We start from the raw sequence: 22492 nt of genomic DNA, 5'->3' as shown, positions 1-22492 counted from the left end.
TTTTCTGAATTTCTTCTTGGTGGTGGCTCTTCTATCATCTCCTCTTCTTCTACACTTGAAGAGTGTTCTAAATGTATGGTTGAAGAACTTTCTTTTGATGTTTATAGTTATGCTAGTTGCTTTGCTCTTGTATTTTGACTATTAATTCACCTAACAATTGTCTTGATATTAGGAATTAAACATAGATCTTTAGACTCAATTTTGCTTCTTTATCAATGGTATTAAGCGTAAAAAAAAAGTAACTAGAACAAATTAACAAGTTAGCATTGGTGAGGTAGAAGAAATTAAAAAAAAAATGAAAAAGATAAAAAAAAATGTTTAAAATTCATAAATTAAAGATACTAAAAATTGCACAAGTATCAAGACACATGTCCCCGACAATAATGCCAAAAATTTGAAATTTTGGCATGTGTACCAAATTGCTCAAGTAAACAAGTAGCTAGTCAATAAAATAAGAGAATTTAAATTTTGGGAATTTTGTCAAAATCTAGTGTGCCTAGAAAAACTTGATCTAAATTTAATGGGATCAAGTTGTTGGGTTTAACTTCATTAGACATCCCTAACACACATTAACTATAACAATTCATATTCAATTAAGATTAAGTTAATTATCATCAACTTGCAAAGAACCTAAATCCCTTGATTCTACTATTAATCTCTTGAATTAGTGTAAGCAAAGTATTTACATTAATAAAACAAGTTCTAGCGATGACTAATCTTTTTTATCCTTTCCCTAGGCATAAAAATGATTGGTTTTCAAATTAGTATTTAAATTATAGAATCATGCAACTGATTGATCAAAGCACAAACATTAAATATTTTTATATAAAAAAGAACCATATAACAATCTTTATTGAATAGAAATAAAATGTAATTACATGAAATCAGTAATCTAATTATATCCCTATGGAGGAATAATTAGCTACTATAGCCATGGAAAAAGACGCAGCCGAAGGAAAAACAATGGAAGAAGAATCCCTATGCATCCAAGTTGCCACAACGTCTGATATATGTTTTCTTTATATACTCCAAATTGTTTGAAACAAGCTAGAACGAAAAATCTCTACTTAAAGCTGTGGATCAATACGGGTTCAAGTCCAAATGAAAACATAATGAAAATTTTGAGTTAGTTCTCACAAGAACCTATGCATAGGTGTGCAAATCACACGGCTTCAAAATTTAGAAAACTCGAAACTTGAACAGGTGTGCGATTTGCTCGCATAGGTATATACGAAGTTTTCAAGACTTCCAACAAGCTTCTTAACCTTTTTTTGCCTATTCAAGTCCTCCAAAGCTCTAAACTTTAACCCAAATGATCCTTAACACATCAAATCATTCTTGGGACATTTCCGTTGCTTGATTCGAGCTTCAACAAAGTTCTTACATAACACAAACAAACAACACAAAGAACAAGCATAAAAGGTATAATTAAACTATAAATTCTTAAATAAACCAAGTTTATATTGAAAACTTTGTTAGGATTATTTTGTCAGTAGTGAGTTATATATTTTGTTATTTGTATTGATTATTTACACACAATTTTATAATGATAAGATATTGTTCATTTTGACTTATATCCTAATGATTTCACTTTTAGACATCACTCAAAAGATCTCTAATTAATGAAGTATGTGTGTATTTTATAAATTATTATCTCTTCTATTGTTCTAACGATGTAAGATCTTAATTTTATCCCAACTATCCTACCCTAAATAAAAAAAAAAAAGACATAACTTCTCATTTAATAGAATATGCTATTATATTTTTGTTTGTTTGTTATGAGGTTATTGATTGCCATCGAATCTAACTAATGATATTTGTATTGTTGTTGTTTGTATGTATGTGTTATTATTTACCATCATATCCAACCAACGGTTAACTATTATTAAGGTTATTTTGTATAGGTTTGTTTGTTTGTTATATTTATGAAGAGGAAAGTTATATATATTGTTTTTTACAAGTTATTTGCACACAACTCCACAACAATAAAATATTATTCACTTTGAATTTACACCTTCATGATTTTGCTTTAATCACCACCCAAAAAGTCTCTAATCAATGAAATACACATGCTTTATAAATTCTTTTTTTTATTATTATATTAACAAGATGTTGAATCTTGTTTGTATCCGAAAAATCTCATTCAACGACATCTGTCATTATATATATATATATATATTATGGGATTATTGGTTGTACAATCAAATCCAACCAACAATATCTATAGTGTTGTTGTTAACATTATTGTTGTTTGTATACATGAGTTATTAGTTGTTCATTGAATTCGATCATTGGCTATGATATTATTAGAGTTATTTTGTCTATTATTTATACACAAGTCTACAATAATAAAATATTATCTGCTTCTTTTATGATTTTATTTTTATTATCATTAAAAAATCTTCTAACCAATAAAATACTATGTGTGTACTTTATATTTTTTTTTTCTTTTATTCTACTAATGTAAACCTTAAACACAAGGATAGCTCAACAACATAAGAAATATCACGTAATTGCTCCTCAACCACTACAAAATGTTAATATAGATGGCAATTATCAATCTCGGCAGCATCCCTTGAAGAATGAATTAAGAGTCAAAGTTTGTTAGAAACCAAATCTTAAATCAATCACCCACATCGCACACATCAATAGTCCCTATCAAACACATTTTCCTTTTCATCTCTTGCAAATTAGAATTTGAATAGCATATCTCCTGATTTCAATAGTGCAATGACTAATGACGAGATCAAATTTGGATGAAATAGTAATCATACTTAGAACTAAGAAAAAGTAACAGCTTAATATTTATTGCATACCTTCAAACACAACAGTCAAAGTTGGCTTTTGTCATAATTAATTTTTCCCGAATCATGTAAGAACAAAGAAAGCATCGAATGGTCTCAATAACAAGATTGATGGGAATTATAGGACTTTGAAGAAGAAAAAAAACACTAAAACAAGTCATAATTTAATTTAAATTATACAATAATATAATTAACTTAACTATGATATTAACACTGGACAATGCTCTCACTTGATGAAAGAGGCAGGCGCATGAAAGAATTGATTGGGTTGTGCAAAATTGTAAGAAGTTAGGCAATTGTTTAGATAAGATAGTTGATGTAATGTAAGAGGTGGGTGATGAAACAAAATTTGTTAGTATGTGAGTCTTGCGTGCTTTACAAGTTACTAGTTTGCAGGAAGACTGGATTCATCTCCCTTGACACGCCTGAAAAAGTCACAAGACAAGGAGACACGCGCACATGCCATTCAGATTCTAAGTCAGATTCAGATACTTACTTCTATTCTACTATCTATTTTCTATTTTCCATGCTTTTTTATACCAAAATTATAAATGTTTAATTTATTTACCAGCATTTCTTTTTTATCCACAAGATTTGGATTACTATTTTAAAGTAAAAGGTGCATTAAAATATAAGATATAATTATAATTGTTATTTATAATGTTATTAGTTTAGATTTTGGCTATAATAAATAAAACTATGGGTGAGAATGACCCAATTTGATTGCTTTAGAGTAATTTCTCCATCTAGAGTAATTTTTTTTATTTAAAAAAAGATGTTCGAGAATGGATAGATAAATAAAACAAATGTATGAGGACTAAACATTCTTCTCCTCCGCCAATGTCAGAACTCAGAAGCACTAAGTTGGGCTTTATACCACCCAGTCCACTTAACCTCTAACCCATAATATCATAAGTGGGCCACTTACTACCCAGTTATACAAATGTAGATACATTAGATAAGGTTTAATAAATTGAGATAAAGATAATTAGGTCCTATTTATTTATGAAAGTTAGTCTCAATTACGGTCACTAAAACTATAAGAGATACTCATGGTAATGCTTAAGAAAAGTAAGTAAGTTCAATTATTGTCAAACGAATTTTTAAAAAAAATTAAATGGAGAATGTGTAAAACAATAGGCAAGGAAATCTTACCACTCTTGCTATAAACTCAAATCAAAAGAAAAAAATTATTAGAATAAGTCCTAATCAAATATCCAAATATTTATTTCACAAAATATTGATTTGCAATAGAACTTGTCAAATTCGAGCTCGGATCTTGTTATTAGGTGACTTGACCTTTATCAATATTCCAATGACAAATGTTATATATGTCAAAACTTCTTTTTTTATATATATTTTATATACAAAAATATTTTTGAGTTAAAATATGTTTTAATTCTTTATAAACTCGACTTATTCAGTTATAGTTTTCCAAAATGAATTTATTGTTTTCAGTCTTTACAAATTTTAGAATTTTTAAAACAATTTCAATCATTATACTTAGTGACAATATAACATATATCTAAAGTGGTGTATCGTGATTCGTGACATATATAGACTATATAAACGTTGAATCCAACTAATCTAAAATGAACAACGCATCATTTTGTCTTTTACAATAGTATATATTAATATACGTAAAGTAATCAATAATTTTATTAATAACTAATATGTTTGAAAATATGATTTATCATTTTTAGTATGATCTTTTTTTCTAATCATGTTTATTCTTATTCTAATCAATTTGAAATCTTGAAAGATCTTAGCCCAATTCACAATATAATGATTGATATTATTTCATTTTTTAAAAAAAAATTATAGATAAAATATTTTAAATTTAATTCACTTCAATGAAGACAAATATGTAACAATAAAGGTATAGACAAATAGGTAACAAGAAAAAAAGTTATAGACAAATATATTTTAAATTTGGAGCATAATGGACTTGCCTTTGATGTAAAAGTCTCTTGCAAGGGAGTGATCAACTACATTTTCCTGAGTTTGGAATTAAAGTGAGTAGTTGCTTACAATCCACAAGAATAATACCAAATTCAGAAACATCAAACTTTTAGATAAAGACATAAAGTATTCCATCTACCACCAATTTACAATCCATTTCAAAGATGACATTTTTCAAATCCATTTCAATGATCCAATGAATGGCTTGCAATAAACCAATAGCTTCTCCTCCATGAACATGTAATACAGTATTTATCCGAGCAGTTTTTGGCCATAAAAGAATTTCCTCTCTCATCCCAAATGCACATTCCCAAAGCTGTGTCTTTGTTGTCAATTGAAAAAAGTTGCATCAATGTGCTACTATTATTTGGCTTAACATTGTGCTTTTGTCCGATCCTCCAGCACTACCAAATCTCTTTCATTTCTCCTTTTTCATAAACTCTAAATTGTTATCACCAATTTGGCTCTCGTAGCTATATTCTAGAGAAAGGATCAGAAAAGCTATGAGTAATATGCAATAAAGGTTAAATAATCTCCCGAAGTTGCAACTTTGTCTAGCAAGTTAATAGTTATACTCAAAGGATATGTAATAAAAGTATATTTGAATATAAGTTTATAAGTATTTTTAAGAATTTTTTATAATAAAAAAATACTCTTCATTTTCAATAATACTCTTAGTTAAACAGATTATAAATGTCTGTCAACACTTTTTCATGTTAATCTCACATAACACACATGTAGATGTACAAGGAACTCCTTTGCTCTTTAATTGAACTCGGGTTGTTAAATAATCTCTTAATAATAATTTACATCTTCAAACTTGACTCTAATCCCTTTTTGTAAAAGGAGAAAAATCTAAACCCAAACATAATTAAAGCGAATTCTTTACATAAATAATTGACATAAAAAGATACTACAAGTTCAAATTTAATTATCCTACCTATAACTACTCTGTTAAGTTAAGGATCTTGTACGTATTATACTACATAAATGTTAAAAACAAGAAGAAATTTGTAGGAACTGAATATGCAGACGTGTGCATTACATCTGCACTGTAAATGATGTTACATGGTGCTAATCCATTCCATATCAATTGATCCCTCCACCAATTAAATCCAAACATAATGGCTTCATTATTGACATATTCTGCCCACAGAAAATTTAATCCTAAAGACGAAGTAAAAGAATTCTTCCCAATCCATGTGAAGAATATATTCTTCACAAAAATTGATTGTCTATCTAAGTGGGTTTGATACGCAAATAAGTATAAAATGTTTGACAAAGTAAGCCTATATCACGTCTATTAGGCCTTTTTATGTGCCTTTATTCTTCTATAACTAGTTCTTCACTGCTTTTTCTTGTTCTATGGACTAAGTAAAGGATCCAAATTAAGAATCAGAAAAAAAGGGCTACTTTTATTTTGTTTCTTGATCTAATGGAGTGAAAAATCCGATTTGACTTTCAACATGTTTCTCTGCTCTCTCTCTCTTTTTTTTTTTTTTCTATTATGAATCCAACTATGAACCACAAAGATGAAGTGAAAACTAAAAAGTTACATGGAAAGCCTCCAAGGATTTCAAAACTTTATATAAACAATCTCTCCGCAGTCAAGTTCACAAATGACTGTGTGAACGGGTAGCCAACCGACCTTCAAAAGATAAATGTTTTTATATTAACAATAAATAAATAATGTATACACTAAAAAGTATAAAGGTTTTTATCAGATCACAGATAATGTATAGTATGTTAATTGGCTTTTATACTAAAAATAATACAAGTATCTAATTGGTTTGCGCTGGCAAAATATTTTTCAGCAACTGTATACGCCTACTGAATTCTCAAAAAAGAAAATGTGCTATAATCCAAAAGTTGAAGGTAGCTTCGAGAAAAGCTTACTCACAAGGTGCGTTTATATATAGTGTCACTTCATGAGGCATATATGCACATCCTTTGACAAGTATAAGATCACTATTACAGTATCATTCAATACAGACACATAAACCTTGATCCAGGTGCAATCAGGCACTACATTGACCTTCTCAAAGATATTTTACAACTCACCTTTTCATTCTCCAAAATGCAGAAGCCAGAAACTCAGGGAAACCAGCCTCCCCCAGGTTCCCCAACACATAGCACATCTCTCTAACAAATTCCAAAAACAACCTACTTAATTTTAAGATCTTACATAACTTACTTTTCATTGTCCTATGATTTCAGGTTACCCAACTGAGAATCCCCCCGCCAGAAGAAAGTTATTTTTTAGCTCAAAGAAGAAAGGAGAGAGGGGCTTCATTGAGGGATGGTAAGCATCTAGTGAATTGCATAGTGATTATTAATACACACATAATATGCTACTCATGTATGCTATCCTACACTAAAAAATATTGGAAAAAATTCAAATCCCACCTCAAATAAGCAAATATATATATATATAAATGGAAGATAATTCACATCTTTTAAGATTTTGTAAAGCTGAGTTCGGTCCAAAATTATATGATGATATCAAAACCTACTGTTATTTAGTAAGTTAATACATATGGAGAAAGGTTTCTATATGCACCACAAACTATATTGACTAGAATACTAGAGATTAGAAATGGCTTAGATCAGCTCAATCCAACCAGAGAGCTTCTAAACAAATTTATTTGCATAAACACTAATATTTATTTTTTCCTGTTGCAATTCTTATTGATGATGCAGCCTCTTTGCTCTGTGTTGCTGCTGGCTTTGTGAAGAATGCTGCTGAACTATATCTATTGGCTAGAGAGCTATATTGACGTATTAGAAACCACTGTTACAGTGTTACTGTTTCTTTCCTAGGTTGTTAGCATTTGACTTTAGTGGTTTTCACCTAGCATATGTTGTATTATTACTATCTTACCCTGTAATCATGTTGTAATATATACCTATCTATTTTACTGATAATCTATTCTCAATAAAAGTAGATTCCTTGGCTTTTCTTTTCTGTTTGGTATTTTCATAAATTTTCATTTGCAATTAACAACGAGCTCTATATTGTTTAATCTTAGGCATATATATTTCCTTCTTGGTATTCAAATTATGCCATTTGTTTGTGACCTGGTCAGTAGTTTTAGATTTTATCTAGAATGATGGAACAAAGTTTAATTCTTGCAATATGACGAAGATTGTTCAATAAAGAGTTGCTTCAAGATATAAGCACATGATCTTGAGTTAAACCCCTGGCCACACGAACTGAGGCAGGTATGCTTTCATGTGACATAAAGCAGGGCAAGCTGATTAGGGACTTAACACTCCCTGCCAACAACAAAATTAACAACATCAACCTCTCCATACAATTTTCGCAAACACAAATGTAACATGCTAGATAATGAACAACTAACTTCCTTGGATCTGTAGTAGTATAAAGGCAAATTAGAAATCCAATTTTGAACTCTAAAAGAAGAATAGCAGAAACTGTGATAATTTAACGGATCAATGAGAAAAGTAATGGGGGTCAGATGTTGGACGTTGATGAAAATTACAATTATTTTATACAACTCTCATCCAAGCATATAATTATACTGTAACTATAAGGATATAAAAAGACTTGAATTTCTCTATGAAATATTGTTAAAGGAGCCGTTAAAGTATAGAGTCGAAGAAAGAAGAGATCATGGAAAAATATTCAGGAATGAGAATAGTGTGAAGTAGAACCCAAATAACCAAGCACACAAGCAAATTCTGAAAATTCTTTAATTCAAGGAAAAGACTAATGACAAACAAGACATGGAGCCAATATTACTATATAAATAGCACAAACACTTCGAACTTAAAGATGGTTTAAAGTAGCATCTATTGTTTTTTAATTCACAAGGCCATTGTCTTGATTTCTTGTAAACAAAGACAACAGACTATGGAGCAAAGCCTGAGACCTCTGCACTCTACATTTTGCAATAAATACAATTCCTTTCCCAACCTTCACATTCATGAAAGGAGGTAACCAACAATGAGGGAATGCAAAGTAAGAAATGAGTACTGATCCACAACAACATAAAAATCAAAAGCCTGCTAAAACTAAACAAACAAGTATCTTATGAAAGAATAAAATATTTATTATTTACATAAGTTGTAACGACCTACCATAGTTAGCATACTCATAAAATTAATTTAAATGTAAAATTAGTTTTTATTTTAAATTTTAACTTAATTTTAAAATAATTAATATTTTTAATTAAAAAAAATCATGTTGATAAAACTAACGGTGTTTTAAATGTTAAAGTAATCTATTTTAACAACAAAAGTTAACAATATTTAAAAAGAACTAAAAATATATATTATATAAATTTAGAGGATTTAAAGTTAAAAAAAATAGAGAAACTAAAATCAAATAGAGTCCATTTTTAAAAGATTAAAAACATATTTGACCCATCATTTTATTTTAAAGTTAAAGTATTTTTTTAATCTTAATAGTTTTACTTATTTTACCTTTTAGTCTTTATAATTTAAAATAAACAATTTTAATTCTTGTATTTATCTTTATTAGTATGTTTAGTTCTCTAATTTTAAATATATTTTTTAATCTATATATTTACATTTTAAAGCTTTTTAGCATATGTCGTTATTTATTTTTATAATGTCATTTCTTTTGTTAACATTATAAAGATTTTTAAGTTTGTGAGAGAAAAAAAAAGTATCTTAATAATGAACAGACAGATGATAAAAGACAAGAGGACCCACGACGTTACAAAATTTTTAATCTAATTCATTTCAATTGTGAATGAGTACGGTTCCATTTTTTTAATTCCGAAATCAATTTTATAGTTGAGCCATTTTGTGTAACGCGACTTTAAGGTTGAAACTTGTAAATCCTCCTAATTTACGGCTTAGGCAACCTTATGCTCAGACAATCCAAACGAGCCCTTAATCACCAAAAGACTATAAAAACATTTATAACGTGAGACTCTCTTAAAATACTAGGTTAAAATTATAAGAATAAATATTTACATATTCAATGAAAACATTAAAAAAAATATATTAATATTTAAGTTACAGTGGCAAATATTTTTTATTATTACAGGATGAATTTTTTATATAATAATGTATTTAAATACAAATTATAGAGTAAGTGTTTTCATTACATGAGAAAGAAAACTTTATATAAATAAAAAAAATGTTTATATAATTATGGGACTTTTCATCTTCTTAAAAATTCTTATCTTATTTTCAAATACGTGTTCAATATAAATTATAGTTTAACGTGAATTCTCTATTGATGGGTCAAAAGAGCCCCTCACTTGGTGAGTTTTTTTTTCAATCGTTTATATATTATTGAAATAAAGATTAAACGTGTTTTTAATCTATAATTTTCTTTTGTTAATTTATGTTATTAGTTCCTAAACAAATTTTATTTAATTTTAGTTCTTCGAATTCTTTTTATGAACAAAAGGGTTTGATGTTTACGATTAAAATGTTGATAGGAAAAAAAAATTAAGAACTAAAAATGAAAATTAACAAAAATTACAAAATCAGTAAAAAAAAAATCTTCAAAGACTAAAAACATTTTTAAAAAAAAATTAAAGACTAAAAACACATAATTTTTAAAATAACATAAGATCGATATTTAATTATTCTTCTCTGTATCGTGGGTTTAAATTGAAAATATTATTCTTTTATAATGACATTTCTATTTAAAAATTGAATTATTTTAGTATTTTGTAAAAAAAAATATTATCAATATTATTATAAATACATTTAAATAAAACAAAAAATAATACAAAACAAAAATATAATAAAAAATCATGATCGCTCCGATACAGTTGTTAATAAATATTGTGTTGAAATATAAAAAAGAAAAATAAATAGCATGTTTCAACTTTGACGGGCTGGAAAACGCCGATTAATATTGATATTTCAAGTAAAAAGATGAGAGCCCGTTGTGTTGAATTGTCGTGTGCACTTTGAATTGTAGTAAATAGGAGTTAAATTTGGACAAGTTAGGTTTTATTTTTTTGAGTCTAACATGTTTTATAATCTTATAGCATAAATTTGTTCTAAGTATATTATGATGCTTTTTTATTATTATTATTATTACGTGTATATGAGCTAGCCTATTATAGAACCCTTTTTCCTTAACCATTATGTATGTTTACCTATCCTATTAATCTATTAAAGGATTTATTTTATATTAAGGTTTTAAATAGACCCACAGACCTAACTTTAAATAAGCTGATAAAGTTATCTGCTAAGATGTTATTAGTCCTATCTTTGAAAAGGCCAATATATTTATGACTTAACAAACCTGTAATACTAGAAATGATTATAATCGAAAAAAAAAAGTATTTTATAAATATTAAAAAAAACATAATATATATATATATAACATTATATGTTCGATAGTAATACTTTTATAAAAAGTAATATTAATTATAAATAGTGGAGTCCAATATTTATATTTTTTTAAAAAGTAATGTTATTTCTATATAATGAAATTCAGTAGTTTCTTTGAACATGGTTGAGGTTAGTCGGCGACCACTCAAGAAGATGCACCTATTACCGACAAATAAATTGTTAGTTCAAGTGAAATCCAACTTTATTTTTTTAAGAAAAGTTTTACATTTAAGTTTTGTAGGTTTAAAAATTGTAGTTTGAAAAAGAAACTCTAGTAAAAGTTATCAATCAAGTTGCTTAACAAAAATTACTCATCAAAGAAGTTGTTAAACCCTTTACATGATTAACAATAAAAACAAATAGCATCTATTAATAATGTCCTGCCAAACCGGATGCATTAATACCAGCTGCATGTTTTTTATTTTCAAAAGCTCTTGGGAAGGAAGTGATAAATAATCGTGCACAGCACACAACTAACAATGCCAAACAGGAGAACAATATATACAACACCAAACGGGAGAACAATATACAAGCACTTCAACATGACCTAGTAGTTAGAACATTTTCATATATTAATCCACTGAATAAGTTTCTCTTGGCATGGAAAACATGTAGTTGATGTCATATACCAAGTTTAAATCAACAAACAGAGAAACTAAAAGATGAGTCTGAGAAATACAAATACAATACCAGAGCCATTCTGTACAGATGTTGGCATTCATTATGTGACCAGACTAGGGAATACCTAACTAAGATACATATTCTCTTGCGGCCCATCTATCCTCGTACTTTCCAAATGAAAAGGTAGATGAAGGCATCCCAGTTAAGTGAAAGGGGTCAGGTTCAATGCCATAATCTGTGAGGGGTCTATTCTCCAGAATATCATCGTGACTTTTCACAAAATCTGGTATCTCAATCTCTCCTTTCTTGATATCATCCCAAAGGTACTGAAGCCGGCTAACATACTTGATCTTCCAATATAACCTAAACCAAGAACAAAGTTAAGAAACAGCACCAACAATAAAAAAGAATTAAATGCAGAAAATGATACATTGGATCAACCAACTACGAGTGTTTTGGTCAGTGAGCCTACGCATAATTAATCTCAAAAGAATTGATTTTGAAGTGAAATGTTTATGTTTGGATGTTTTTATTCTAAACTCAAGTTAGCACCAACAATCAAAAAAGAATTAAATGCAGGCAATGATTCACCAGGTCAACCAACATAGTATGTGTTTAGGTGAGCATTTGCAAAATGGATCTTAAACGGAATTGATTTTGTAAAATTGATTTCGAAGTGAACTGATTTATGTTTGTTTTTCATTCTAAACTCAAGTTAGTAGTAAAATCCAATATAAATGTATTATCCAACATTACGGCCACATAAAGATGCTTCAATTCAAACCTAATTTCAGACTCGGAATCAATCTCTCAATACAAGACTAAACATGAGAACATTCACCAAAAATTACGTTAGCTAATATTTCATCGTGATTTTCAAACAATCCATCTTGATGAAAATCATAGCTACTGCAAGTTGATTAAATGGTAGTACTAAGTAGAATGCTCTTCAATGCTCATTTCTGTCAAGAGTCAAAAGATGAATTACCCCCCACTCAAGAAAAACCGGCCAAGAGTGGCGATGACAAGCCGGGAACGAAGACCAGGATGGACGAAATACACAGTTTGAAGCCTGTCCTTGAAATCATCTGGAAGTTCTTCATAAATCCACCTTAAGATGGTTAAGCCAGGGGAATTATCCTCCTTCTGAACAGTGCTGTGCATGTAAACAATACAGAACGGCCCTTCCTGCAACTCACTGCAAATTTTGTGTAACACATACTTCTTCAGCCGCTCTGCACTCACAACAGTCGCTGCACACCATTTAAAAGCACTTCAGTCCCAAATCAATAGAATAAAAGCATAAGTTTGTTTGGATAAAAAAGTTTTTTCATCAGCTAAAATTAGTTGATGTACAAGTTAATTTGTAAAAACTCATTTCTATTTAACTTCTCCAAAATCTTATTTTTAGCTTGTACATAAGCTAGTTTCACTAGTTTATAAAGAAGATTATTTTGATTTTTCTCGCTTCTAAAAAAGTTTACCCATCAGACATTAATTCAAATTGCAAAACAGCTTCTCATAGAGACACGATACAGATTTTTATAACCAGGGCTTTAATTCTTAATTTTCATTCATTGTTTGAGACCTAGGGCTTTTAGTTCTTTCTTTTCCCTTTCAATATTAGGGTTAGTACATGACAGTGATTCAGAAGAAACCCTAAGAAGAGTTCATAACCTCATGAATGGTGAATAATTAGCGAATTAATTAGTTCATAACATCATGTACAGTGATTAATTAATGAATTAATTGAGGTGAAGGAGCAATGGGATTACCGGGAAAGTACTTGCCGACGATACGGAGAATGGGACTGGAGTTTTTGTCGGAGCCTTGGAAGCGGAGGAATTGCAAGAGATCGAGATCGGAGAAGTCCTCGTCGGGGGAAAGGTATTGGGAACAATCGTGCCAATTTTCTTCTTCTTGTTGTTGATCATGTTGTAGGAAGGGTCGTGCATCGACGCCGAGGTCGGAGGCCAACACCACCACCGAGAAATCCTCCGATGAATCACCCATCGCCGCCGTTAGTTGTGTTGCAATTGCTATGCTACGGATTTTGTCTCTGCTACCTCAATTTATATTTATTATTCCATACTGTATTATTATGAGATTCAATTTCCAATTAATTTTTAATACACTCCACTTAATTAAAAAAAAAATCACCATAATAAGAGGGAAATGTTCATTTTAGATAAATTTTAAAAAAATCAACTTATTTTTATTTTAAATTTTATTTATGAGAAAAGATTAACAAAAAAAATATGGTTTTTTTTTCTATTTATATAAATGAACATAACATTTTTAAGTCAAATTAAGAGTCATATTAAATTCATCGTTCATCTTCAATTTTTGTCTACCTAAATGATATTAATTAGTGTAAATAAATAAATAGTACGATAATGAATGAACAGTTTAATATAAAAATAGTTTAAGGGCATTTCGTATTTAAATGAAAGCTAATAGTTGATTTCAAACTTTATTTTTTTTCCCAATAGTCTTCTATTTAAAATTGTGCCATCATAATCTCGTCATATTGTTTTTTAATTCTTTTCTGGTGAATATATATTTTTAATTTAGAATATAATTAAAAAAATAGATAAATAATAAATGAAATAATGAATAATTTAAAATGGAAATAATTTAAATTGAAATTCCATAATAAATTAATTAGTATTTTAAATGAAAATTTTATTATTTTCATAAATAAATAAATATTTCATATTTAATATGATGTTTTATTATATTTAGTTTCTGAAGAATTTTTTTTATTAATCAAATTTCCATATCATAAATATATAGAGAGAGGAGCGGGGGGTAAGGAAGGAGAAGAGAGGAGAAGAGAAGAAGAAATTCACATTAATTAATATTATTTATGATTATGTAAAATATTATGCAAAATCAAATACACATTCAGTTAAACTAGAAACTGATGATCATAAAATAATTATTAATATATATATATATATATAAATACTTTAATATTAAAGCAAATGATTTTTTATGAACATAATTATTTAATATATTAGTGATTACTAAATCAACATAATCTATTATTATATAATTAATTTAAATAATTTATATAATAAATTTTTAATTTAAATTTATATATTAATTTATACAATTTAAAGGGTCGATAATGTAATTGTTCCGTTATTATTATATTTACTACAAATTTTTTTAGATACCTCTTTAAAATATGATATAAATTTTATTAAAATTTATAAATATAAAATATATATAAATTGATTTTTTTTAAAAAAAAATAATAAAAACTAAATGATGCTATTTAATTAATAATTTACCAGTTCAATCTTTTGATCTAGTAGATCAGTATCTAACTGTTTTGATTACCCATGATATTTACTTACCCTCGAGGCCTTAAGTTGTTTTCATTTTCTAAATTCTAAAGAATGAGTGGTCCTACCAACAAATTGGGCTGGTCAGGCCTGGTGCAGAAAATTGATTAGCTTGAGAGAGGTCTTTGACTCTTCTAATGTAATGTTTCACTATGAGATGAAGATTTTTAATCAGAATTGTCAACCCAATACCAAAAGATTTTAAGCCTAGAACATGAGAGTGGGTTGCTGCCTATTGCCTAACATCATCCTATATTGAGATTTTTTACCAAACATATTTTAATGAACCTTATTTCATGCATCGTCAGAAGTTTTAACAGACAAAAAAAAAAAAAAGATAAGTGGATGTTCTGACGATACCATGCCCCACACAAAAAGCACAACCATCCAAGACTTGCCATACTTGATAAAGATAAAAATAAAGAGGGGACGTAAAGTGGATGAACACGAAACCCTTAAAACTTAAAAGCATATAATGGGAGGAACTCGAGCAAGTGGCCCTTTTCTCTTGTTTGCATACACTACTCACTAGCCACTGAAATCAATTTGGAAGTTTATGGAACAGAGGCACTAAATCTTCTTGCATTTGTTCTAGTTTATGGTTTTAAAAATCATACAAACTCTACAGTATTGAACTCGGTATGCATCCTAAAAATATTAAGAAAAGTATTAATTTCAAACATTCTTATGTTTTTAATTTCTAAACTTTTTTGTCAATTTTTTATATTTGGTTTCTGAATAATTTTTTTTACTAATTTTATTTCCTTATTTTTATTTTTAGTTCTTAAATTATTTTTCAAATTAGTATTTTAGTTTTTAACTAAAAAAATTATTCATAAAAAAAACTTCAATAACTAAAACTAAATATAAAAAAAAAAAGTGTTTAGATATTAAAAAAATTTGACAAAAAGTATAGAAACTTAAAAATATATTTAATCTTAAATAAATATATAAAATGTTCGTAATAATTTATAATTAAACAAAATATTATAAGTAAAAGGTCATGCATTTACATGATTTTTTTTCTAATCCGAAGTATTAGGTGACAATTGGAGATTAATCTCTCAAACTTAAGGTATTAAACTCTATTTAAAAGATTTTATATTTCTCCTGAATGCCCTTTTATATATATACATATCTAAAGATAAAACCCCAACACATATTTAATAAATATCGTTAAGAATATCATGTACATGAATTGTTGAATGTAATAGTATTAAATTAAATTACACTAGCATTAACAAAACATTTTTTTTCTAAATAAACACGACAACGTCCGTATGCGGTATACCAAAAAACAGTTACATCTGGATTAATAAGTAAGCCTTCACTAATCTCATCTACATTAATTCTAGTTCTTAACAATCAAATATATCTCCTCAGATAAGAACAAGAAAAACTGTATAATTAATTACGATGTTGACGGTGAACCAATTACCATATGGCATCTGTAACTGTAGGGTATGGACCGTATGGTGGCCACTGGACATGATTCAATTTTCTTTTTTTCCACAATCAAAGAAAAAAAAACTGATCCACTTTGGATTGTCGCTGACGAGGAGTGGCTAATGGCCACACGAGCTTTACCATTACCAAAGCGCCAAAACCAATGTTCTATGGTGTTCCTTAGCTTCTGCATGTGAATTGTTGCAATGTTTCTTTTTCTTCCCTTCCTCTACTCCACGGTAAGCATGAAAAATAATTGCTCCTTCATGTGATTATTGCAATTCCATTTTGTACCTTCCCTGTTCATGTAACTGTGCAAAGTTGACAACTTTTTTTCTTGCTGTGTGTTATTTAGTGCGACCCAGATGGTGTTTTGAGTATTTGTTTGGAGATTCAATAGCAATATTGGCGATTTATATGATACTACTTATCAATTATGGATACTTTGCTCAAAACACCTAACAAGCTTGAGTTTTTGCACCCACTTCACGGTTACTCGGAAAAATTGAGCAATTTAGGTTCTTCTAGGTTGCAAAATCAGGAGCTTAGGTTTGGTTCAAAGAAGCCACATGTGAGGTGGGGTACATGTGGTAATTTGAGGGCTAGTAGTAGTGCCCTATTGGAGCTTGTTCCTGAATTTAAGAAGGAGAATCTGGATTTTGAGCTTCCTTTGTATGATTCCTCAAAGGGGGCAGTGGTGGATCTTGCAGTTGTGGGAGGGGGTCCCGCTGGGCTTGCAGTTGCACAGCAGGTTTCTGAGGCAGGGCTTTCTGTTTGTGCCATTGATCCAAACCCCAGATTGATTTGGCCCAACAATTATGGTGTTTGGGTGGATGAGTTTGAGGCCATGGATTTGCTTGATTGCCTTGACACCACTTGGTCTGGCGCCGTTGTCTTCATCGACGACAAGACCAAGAAGCATCTTGACAGGCCTTATGGCAGGGTCAATAGGAAGCTGCTGAAGTCCAAGATGCTGCAGAAATGCATATCAAATGGTGTGAAGTTTCACCAAGCTAAAGTTATCAAGGTTATTCATGAGGATGCCAAATCCTTGCTCATTTGTAATGATGGTGTAACTGTTCAGGCTACTGTGGTTCTAGATGCAACTGGATTTTCAAGGTGCCTTGTTCAGTATGATAAACCGTATAATCCAGGTTACCAAGTTGCTTATGGGATTTTGGCTGAGGTTGATGAACACCCTTTTGATGTAGATAAAATGCTTTTTATGGACTGGAGAGATTCTCATCTGGACAATGACATGGAGCTGAAGCAGAGAAATGGTAACATCCCCACCTTTCTGTATGCAATGCCCTTTTCATCCACCAAGATATTTCTTGAAGAAACTTCTCTTGTAGCACGCCCTGGTTTACGAATGGATGATATACAGGAAAGAATGGTTGCTAGGTTGAAACATTTGGGTATTAGAGTGAAAAGCATTGAAGAAGATGAGCACTGTGTGATTCCAATGGGTGGCCCTCTCCCAGTTCTCCCCCAAAGAGTCGTTGGCATTGGTGGCACCGCTGGGATGGTGCATCCTTCAACTGGCTATATGGTGGCAAGGACCCTGGCTGCAGCTCCTATTGTTGCTAATTCTATTGTTCAGTGCCTTGGTTCTGATAGAGGCCTTTCAGGAGCTGAAATATCTGCACAAGTGTGGAAAGATTTATGGCCTATTGAAAGGAGACGACAAAGGGAGTTCTTCTGTTTTGGTATGGACATCTTACTCAAGCTTGATTTACCAGGCACAAGGAGATTTTTTGATGCGTTTTTTGATCTGGAACCCCATTACTGGCATGGATTCTTGTCATCAAGACTGTTTCTTCCTGAGCTCTTATTTTTTGGATTGTCTCTATTTTCTTATGCTTCTAATACATCTAGGTTAGAGATTATGGCAAAGGGAACTCTTCCTTTGGTAAACATGATCAACAACTTGGTAAAAGATACAGAATAAGATTACTTCCTTCTAATTTGTTGTATGCTACCTATGGTTTGTGCTTGCACATGTAGTTTCCTACACATTATAGATTTCCGATAACGTATAATTGTGTATATCTATTTTTTCTTTGCTCACCGTAATTCCCTTGGGGTCAAAATGTTCCCAAACTTATACTTGCTATGGATAAGAGGGAAAGAACTCGCTAGTCATTTGTTGTTTAATGTTTATCTTGTTAAGGAATTTCACTCTTGCATTATTTAGAGAATGCTTGGTCGAAATCTAGTATTAACTGGATGATGAGGTTTCTTCACTTCAGCACGACTAAGTTACCTTACACATCGCTTGAAATCTTATATTGACTAGTGATACTGTCACAGTATAGTATATAAGTGAAAAATAATTTTCATTTTACGAGTTGTAAAATTTAGTTAAATTTTACATTGATTTTTTTAAGATGATATCAAAGGTTACAAGTTTTATGCTTGAGTTATAACTTATATCCACTTTCTTATATGGCTTGTAAATTGTCATTTTTCTTCCTATATCTAAATATTGATATTTTCATGAGCTATAACCGTGATCAATGAAATGTTCCTTGGGATTATTGTGATTCATTTTAATCAACCTATAGTGGTCCATGCTTTCAAAAGTTGATCCTGCCAATCCATGATCTTTCTCTCAAATTAGTCTATTCAGTTTGATGTCCAAGTCTGGGGTTTTGAAGGAAATAGTGGTATACACCTCATTCATGAAATTTAGTCTTCTACTTCAAGATGTGGACATTTCTCACCTTTGCCGTTGACCCCCGTTCAGCGGTCTGTCATACAATAAGTCAATAACATATGTTACTTAGATGGCGCAGAGCTTGATATGTATCAGTGCATGAAGCTTCTAAGTTCAACTAGCACCGGATACGAGAGAAATATGAACTAGTACTAGGCACTAGTACTGTAACAAGCCAGTCGTGGATAATCCAAGAGAATTGGAAATGGATATTGTGCTGTTGGGAAAAACTAAAAACAAAGGTTAAACATTTAAAGTGAAATTACCTCTAACATAGTTTTTAGTCGGAAGGGAATGAAATAAAAGTTTTTGGTTTGGTTATTTTTTAGGAGGAGGATAAAACTCTTTCTCATCAAATTATAGTCTTTAATATCGGGGGATTTTGAGTGAAGGAAGAAGGTGAGAGTTTTAAAATATTTTTAATATATTATCTAAAATATCTTTGCTTTCATTTTTAAATTCAAAATCATAAAGATATAGAAGTGAATTAGTTTTTAAAATCAATTCTTTTTTCCTTTGAATTAAACAAGAAAAGAACTACCTTTCTTTTCTTCTATTAAAATCTTTTTTCTCTCTTTTTTTCAACCAAACAAAATTTATAATCCCTCTATTTCCTTCCATTTCCCTCTACATTAAAATGATTATGTGATAACATGAATTAAAATGATCAAAAGGATAAAATACTATGTATGAGTAGAATTGTTACAAAATAATAATAAAGATATTTTCATTTTTTTTTTCAAGATATGCTTTGTATACAAAAACTTGAGAAGATTCCTCTCAACAAATTTTAAAACATTATTACGTTTCAAAATAATTACAATATTCTACTGTTGTTGGCATATTAGAATATTCAAGATAGTGAAGAAAAAATAATAATAAAATATATATAATTTAATCAAATTATACAAATAAGGAATTTTCTTAAATAAGAGAGCAAAGAAAGAACACCAACAACTTCATATGTTTTAAATAAATAATTTTTGCAAGAATTGTGATGTTCAATAAAAAAGTGTGCTTTAAATATTTAGAAGAGTAAAAGATTATATCATTAGAGAATTTGCAAGTAAAAAATACTTTTTGAAGAGGGTAAAGAAGAAGTGTCAACAATGTCATGTGATCAAGATAAAAAATTTTCACGAGAATTATCGCAAAAAATAAATATAAGTGGTGAAAAGATAGAAGGGAAAAAAATAAGCAATCTCAAATACACTTTTATAGTGTGTTTGGATGAGAAATTTTACAAATTCAAGGAATTTTAAATTCTTGGTATTTGAATTACTTTGATTTCAATTTCTATCATTCTTGAAATATTTTGTTTGGATGAGTCAATTCAAATTTTTTAAATTTTAAATTGTTAGGTTGAATATCATAATTTTATTCCATCATAATAAAAATTGATTTTAAAAATATATTTATATGTTAAGATTTTTAAATTAAATTTTATAAAAATAAATATTAATCCATTTTTAAATATTTAATAATTTTAAAATTTAATATTAGATAATATTTAATAATTTTAAAAATTAATATTAGATAATGTTTAACAATTTTAAAAATATTTTTGAATATCCAATAATTAAAAGAATGAAGAGATAAGATAAAATATATAGGTGAAATAAGAAAAACAAATATGAGGAATTTCAAATTCTCCCATTTTTGGGAGAATTTGAAATTCTACTATTTTAAAGAATTTCACAAATGTTTGGATTTTAAATTCTTTGTAAATTCCTCATCCAAACAAAGCATTTCACCTCAAGGAATTTAAAATTCCTCAAATAAATGAATTACCCTATATAAATTCCTCATCCAAACTCACCATTAGGGATTTCACGTCCTTGTTCATCTTGTCTTTGGGTGCTAGAAGGTTCTCAAACTGTGACTTGTCAACTTCCTCCAAAGGCTTGGTTTAATATGATGTGATTCTAGGGAATTTTGAACTCAAATAATACTTTTTTAAATTTTTTTAACCTAAATAATAACTGTGTAAATTTATTTTTCTAACTAGCACCGTTTACTGTTCATGATCAGAACAGATTGTTCTGATTTCAAAACGGACCATTCCAGATTAAGAAATAACACATGACGAATGAATCAGAACGGACCGTTCCGGATTCAAAATTAACACATAAAAAGTGGAACCAGAACAAGCTATTCTGAATCCGGAACGGGCCTTTCTGGCATATAAATAAAAAAAAATTTGTTCAATTTTCACTTATCAAATACCAAAACTTAGAAACTAACATCAAATAATTAAATTTATTGAATATTAACATTATAAATATAAATAACTAAATTTATTAAAATTTAATACAACAATAAAGATCAATGGTGGCGGAAACTGATTATGTTGTTCTCTAATGTCCATCTCTGTAAATCTCCTAACGGGTCATGCGAGCAAAGGATATGAACTTTCTAGAACTTGCCACAATCATACCACATTTCATTTAGCCTTACTGTAAATCTCCCAACAGGTCATGCGAGCAAGAGATATGAACTTTTTGGAACTTGCCGCAATTATACTACATTTCATTTATCCTTACTGTAAGTCTCCCAGCGGGTCAAACTTCTCTCGGATGTTACGTTTCTTCCAACTTTGTGGCCAAATCCAAAACTCAAGAGAACTTTAAGGGTCGGCTAAAGTCTAATAGGATTAGAACAGACATGGACATTAGAAAACAACATAATCGTGTAAAAAATTGTTCCTATTGTCACACCACTGATCACACTAGGAAGACATATCCAAATATTGGTCATGAATTCAGTTTCTGCCACCATTGATCTTTATTGTCGTAATAAATTTTAATAAATTTATTTAGTTATATTTATAATATTAATATTCAATAAATTTAATCACTTGTGGTAGTCTTTGAGTTTTAGTATTTGATAAGTGAAAATCGAAAGAAAAAAAATGGTCTAGGCCAGAATGGCCCGTTTCGGATTCAGAATGACCCGTTTTAGTTTCACTTTTTATATGTTAATTTTGAATTTGGAACGGGCCGTTCTGATCCATTCGCCATGTGTTATTTTTTAATCTGGAACGGCTCATTCTGAAATTAGAACAACATGTTCTGAACGTGAACAGTAAATAGTGTTAGTTGGAAAAATAAATTTACGGTTACTATTTGGGTAAAGAAAATTTAAATAATATTATTTGAGTAAAAAAATTCGCTTCTAAGAGATGGGGGGTATACTGTGATGTGAGTCTATTAGGATTATCAAAAATGAATAAATTAAAA

General features: G+C 29.5%; 2 protein-coding genes across 2 annotated transcripts; one reads left to right on the top strand and one right to left on the bottom strand.

The window, feature by feature from the left end:
- Positions 1-11665: 11665 nt before the first annotated feature.
- Positions 11666-13801, bottom strand: LOC109815631 (SEC14 cytosolic factor family protein / phosphoglyceride transfer family protein). The gene is made up of 3 exons (XM_020380392.3): positions 13511-13801; positions 12724-12988; positions 11666-12098 (listed from the first exon to the last, which is right to left on the bottom strand). Exons 1-3 carry the CDS (start codon positions 13746-13748, stop codon positions 11864-11866), a joined length of 738 nt encoding a protein of 245 aa, XP_020235981.1. The 5' UTR covers positions 13749-13801; the 3' UTR covers positions 11666-11863.
- A 2792-nt stretch (positions 13802-16593) lies between these two features.
- Positions 16594-18604, top strand: LYC (lycopene cyclase). The gene is made up of 2 exons (XM_020380406.3): positions 16594-16773; positions 16890-18604. The coding sequence occupies exon 2, from the start codon at positions 16971-16973 to the stop codon at positions 18483-18485; it is 1515 nt and encodes a 504-aa protein (XP_020235995.1). The 5' UTR covers positions 16594-16773; positions 16890-16970; the 3' UTR covers positions 18486-18604.
- Positions 18605-22492: the final 3888 nt, after the last annotated feature.

Source organism: Cajanus cajan, chromosome 6 (genome assembly GCF_000230855.2).
Source record: "Cajanus cajan strain Asha chromosome 6, NIPB_CcT2T_4, whole genome shotgun sequence".
Taxonomy (NCBI): domain Eukaryota; kingdom Viridiplantae; phylum Streptophyta; class Magnoliopsida; order Fabales; family Fabaceae; genus Cajanus; species Cajanus cajan.
This window is presented reverse-complemented; position numbering and strand designations above follow the sequence as displayed.

Bases quoted from the DNA above. Each gene is read 5' to 3' on its own strand.
- LYC (XM_020380406.3), top strand. From the start codon at position 16,971: ATGGATACTTTGCTCAAAACACCTAACAAGCTTGAGTTTTTGCACCCA.
- LOC109815631 (XM_020380392.3), bottom strand. From the start codon at position 13,748: ATGGGTGATTCATCGGAGGATTTCTCGGTGGTGGTGTTGGCCTCCGAC. The intron at 12,989-13,510 runs GTAATCCCATTG...AATGGTGTGCAG, and splicing joins CGTCGGCAAGTACTTTCCCG to CGACTGTTGTGAGTGCAGAG. The intron at 12,099-12,723 runs GTAATTCATCTT...TTCTTGGTTTAG, and splicing joins CGGTTTTTCTTGAGTGGGGG to GTTATATTGGAAGATCAAGT.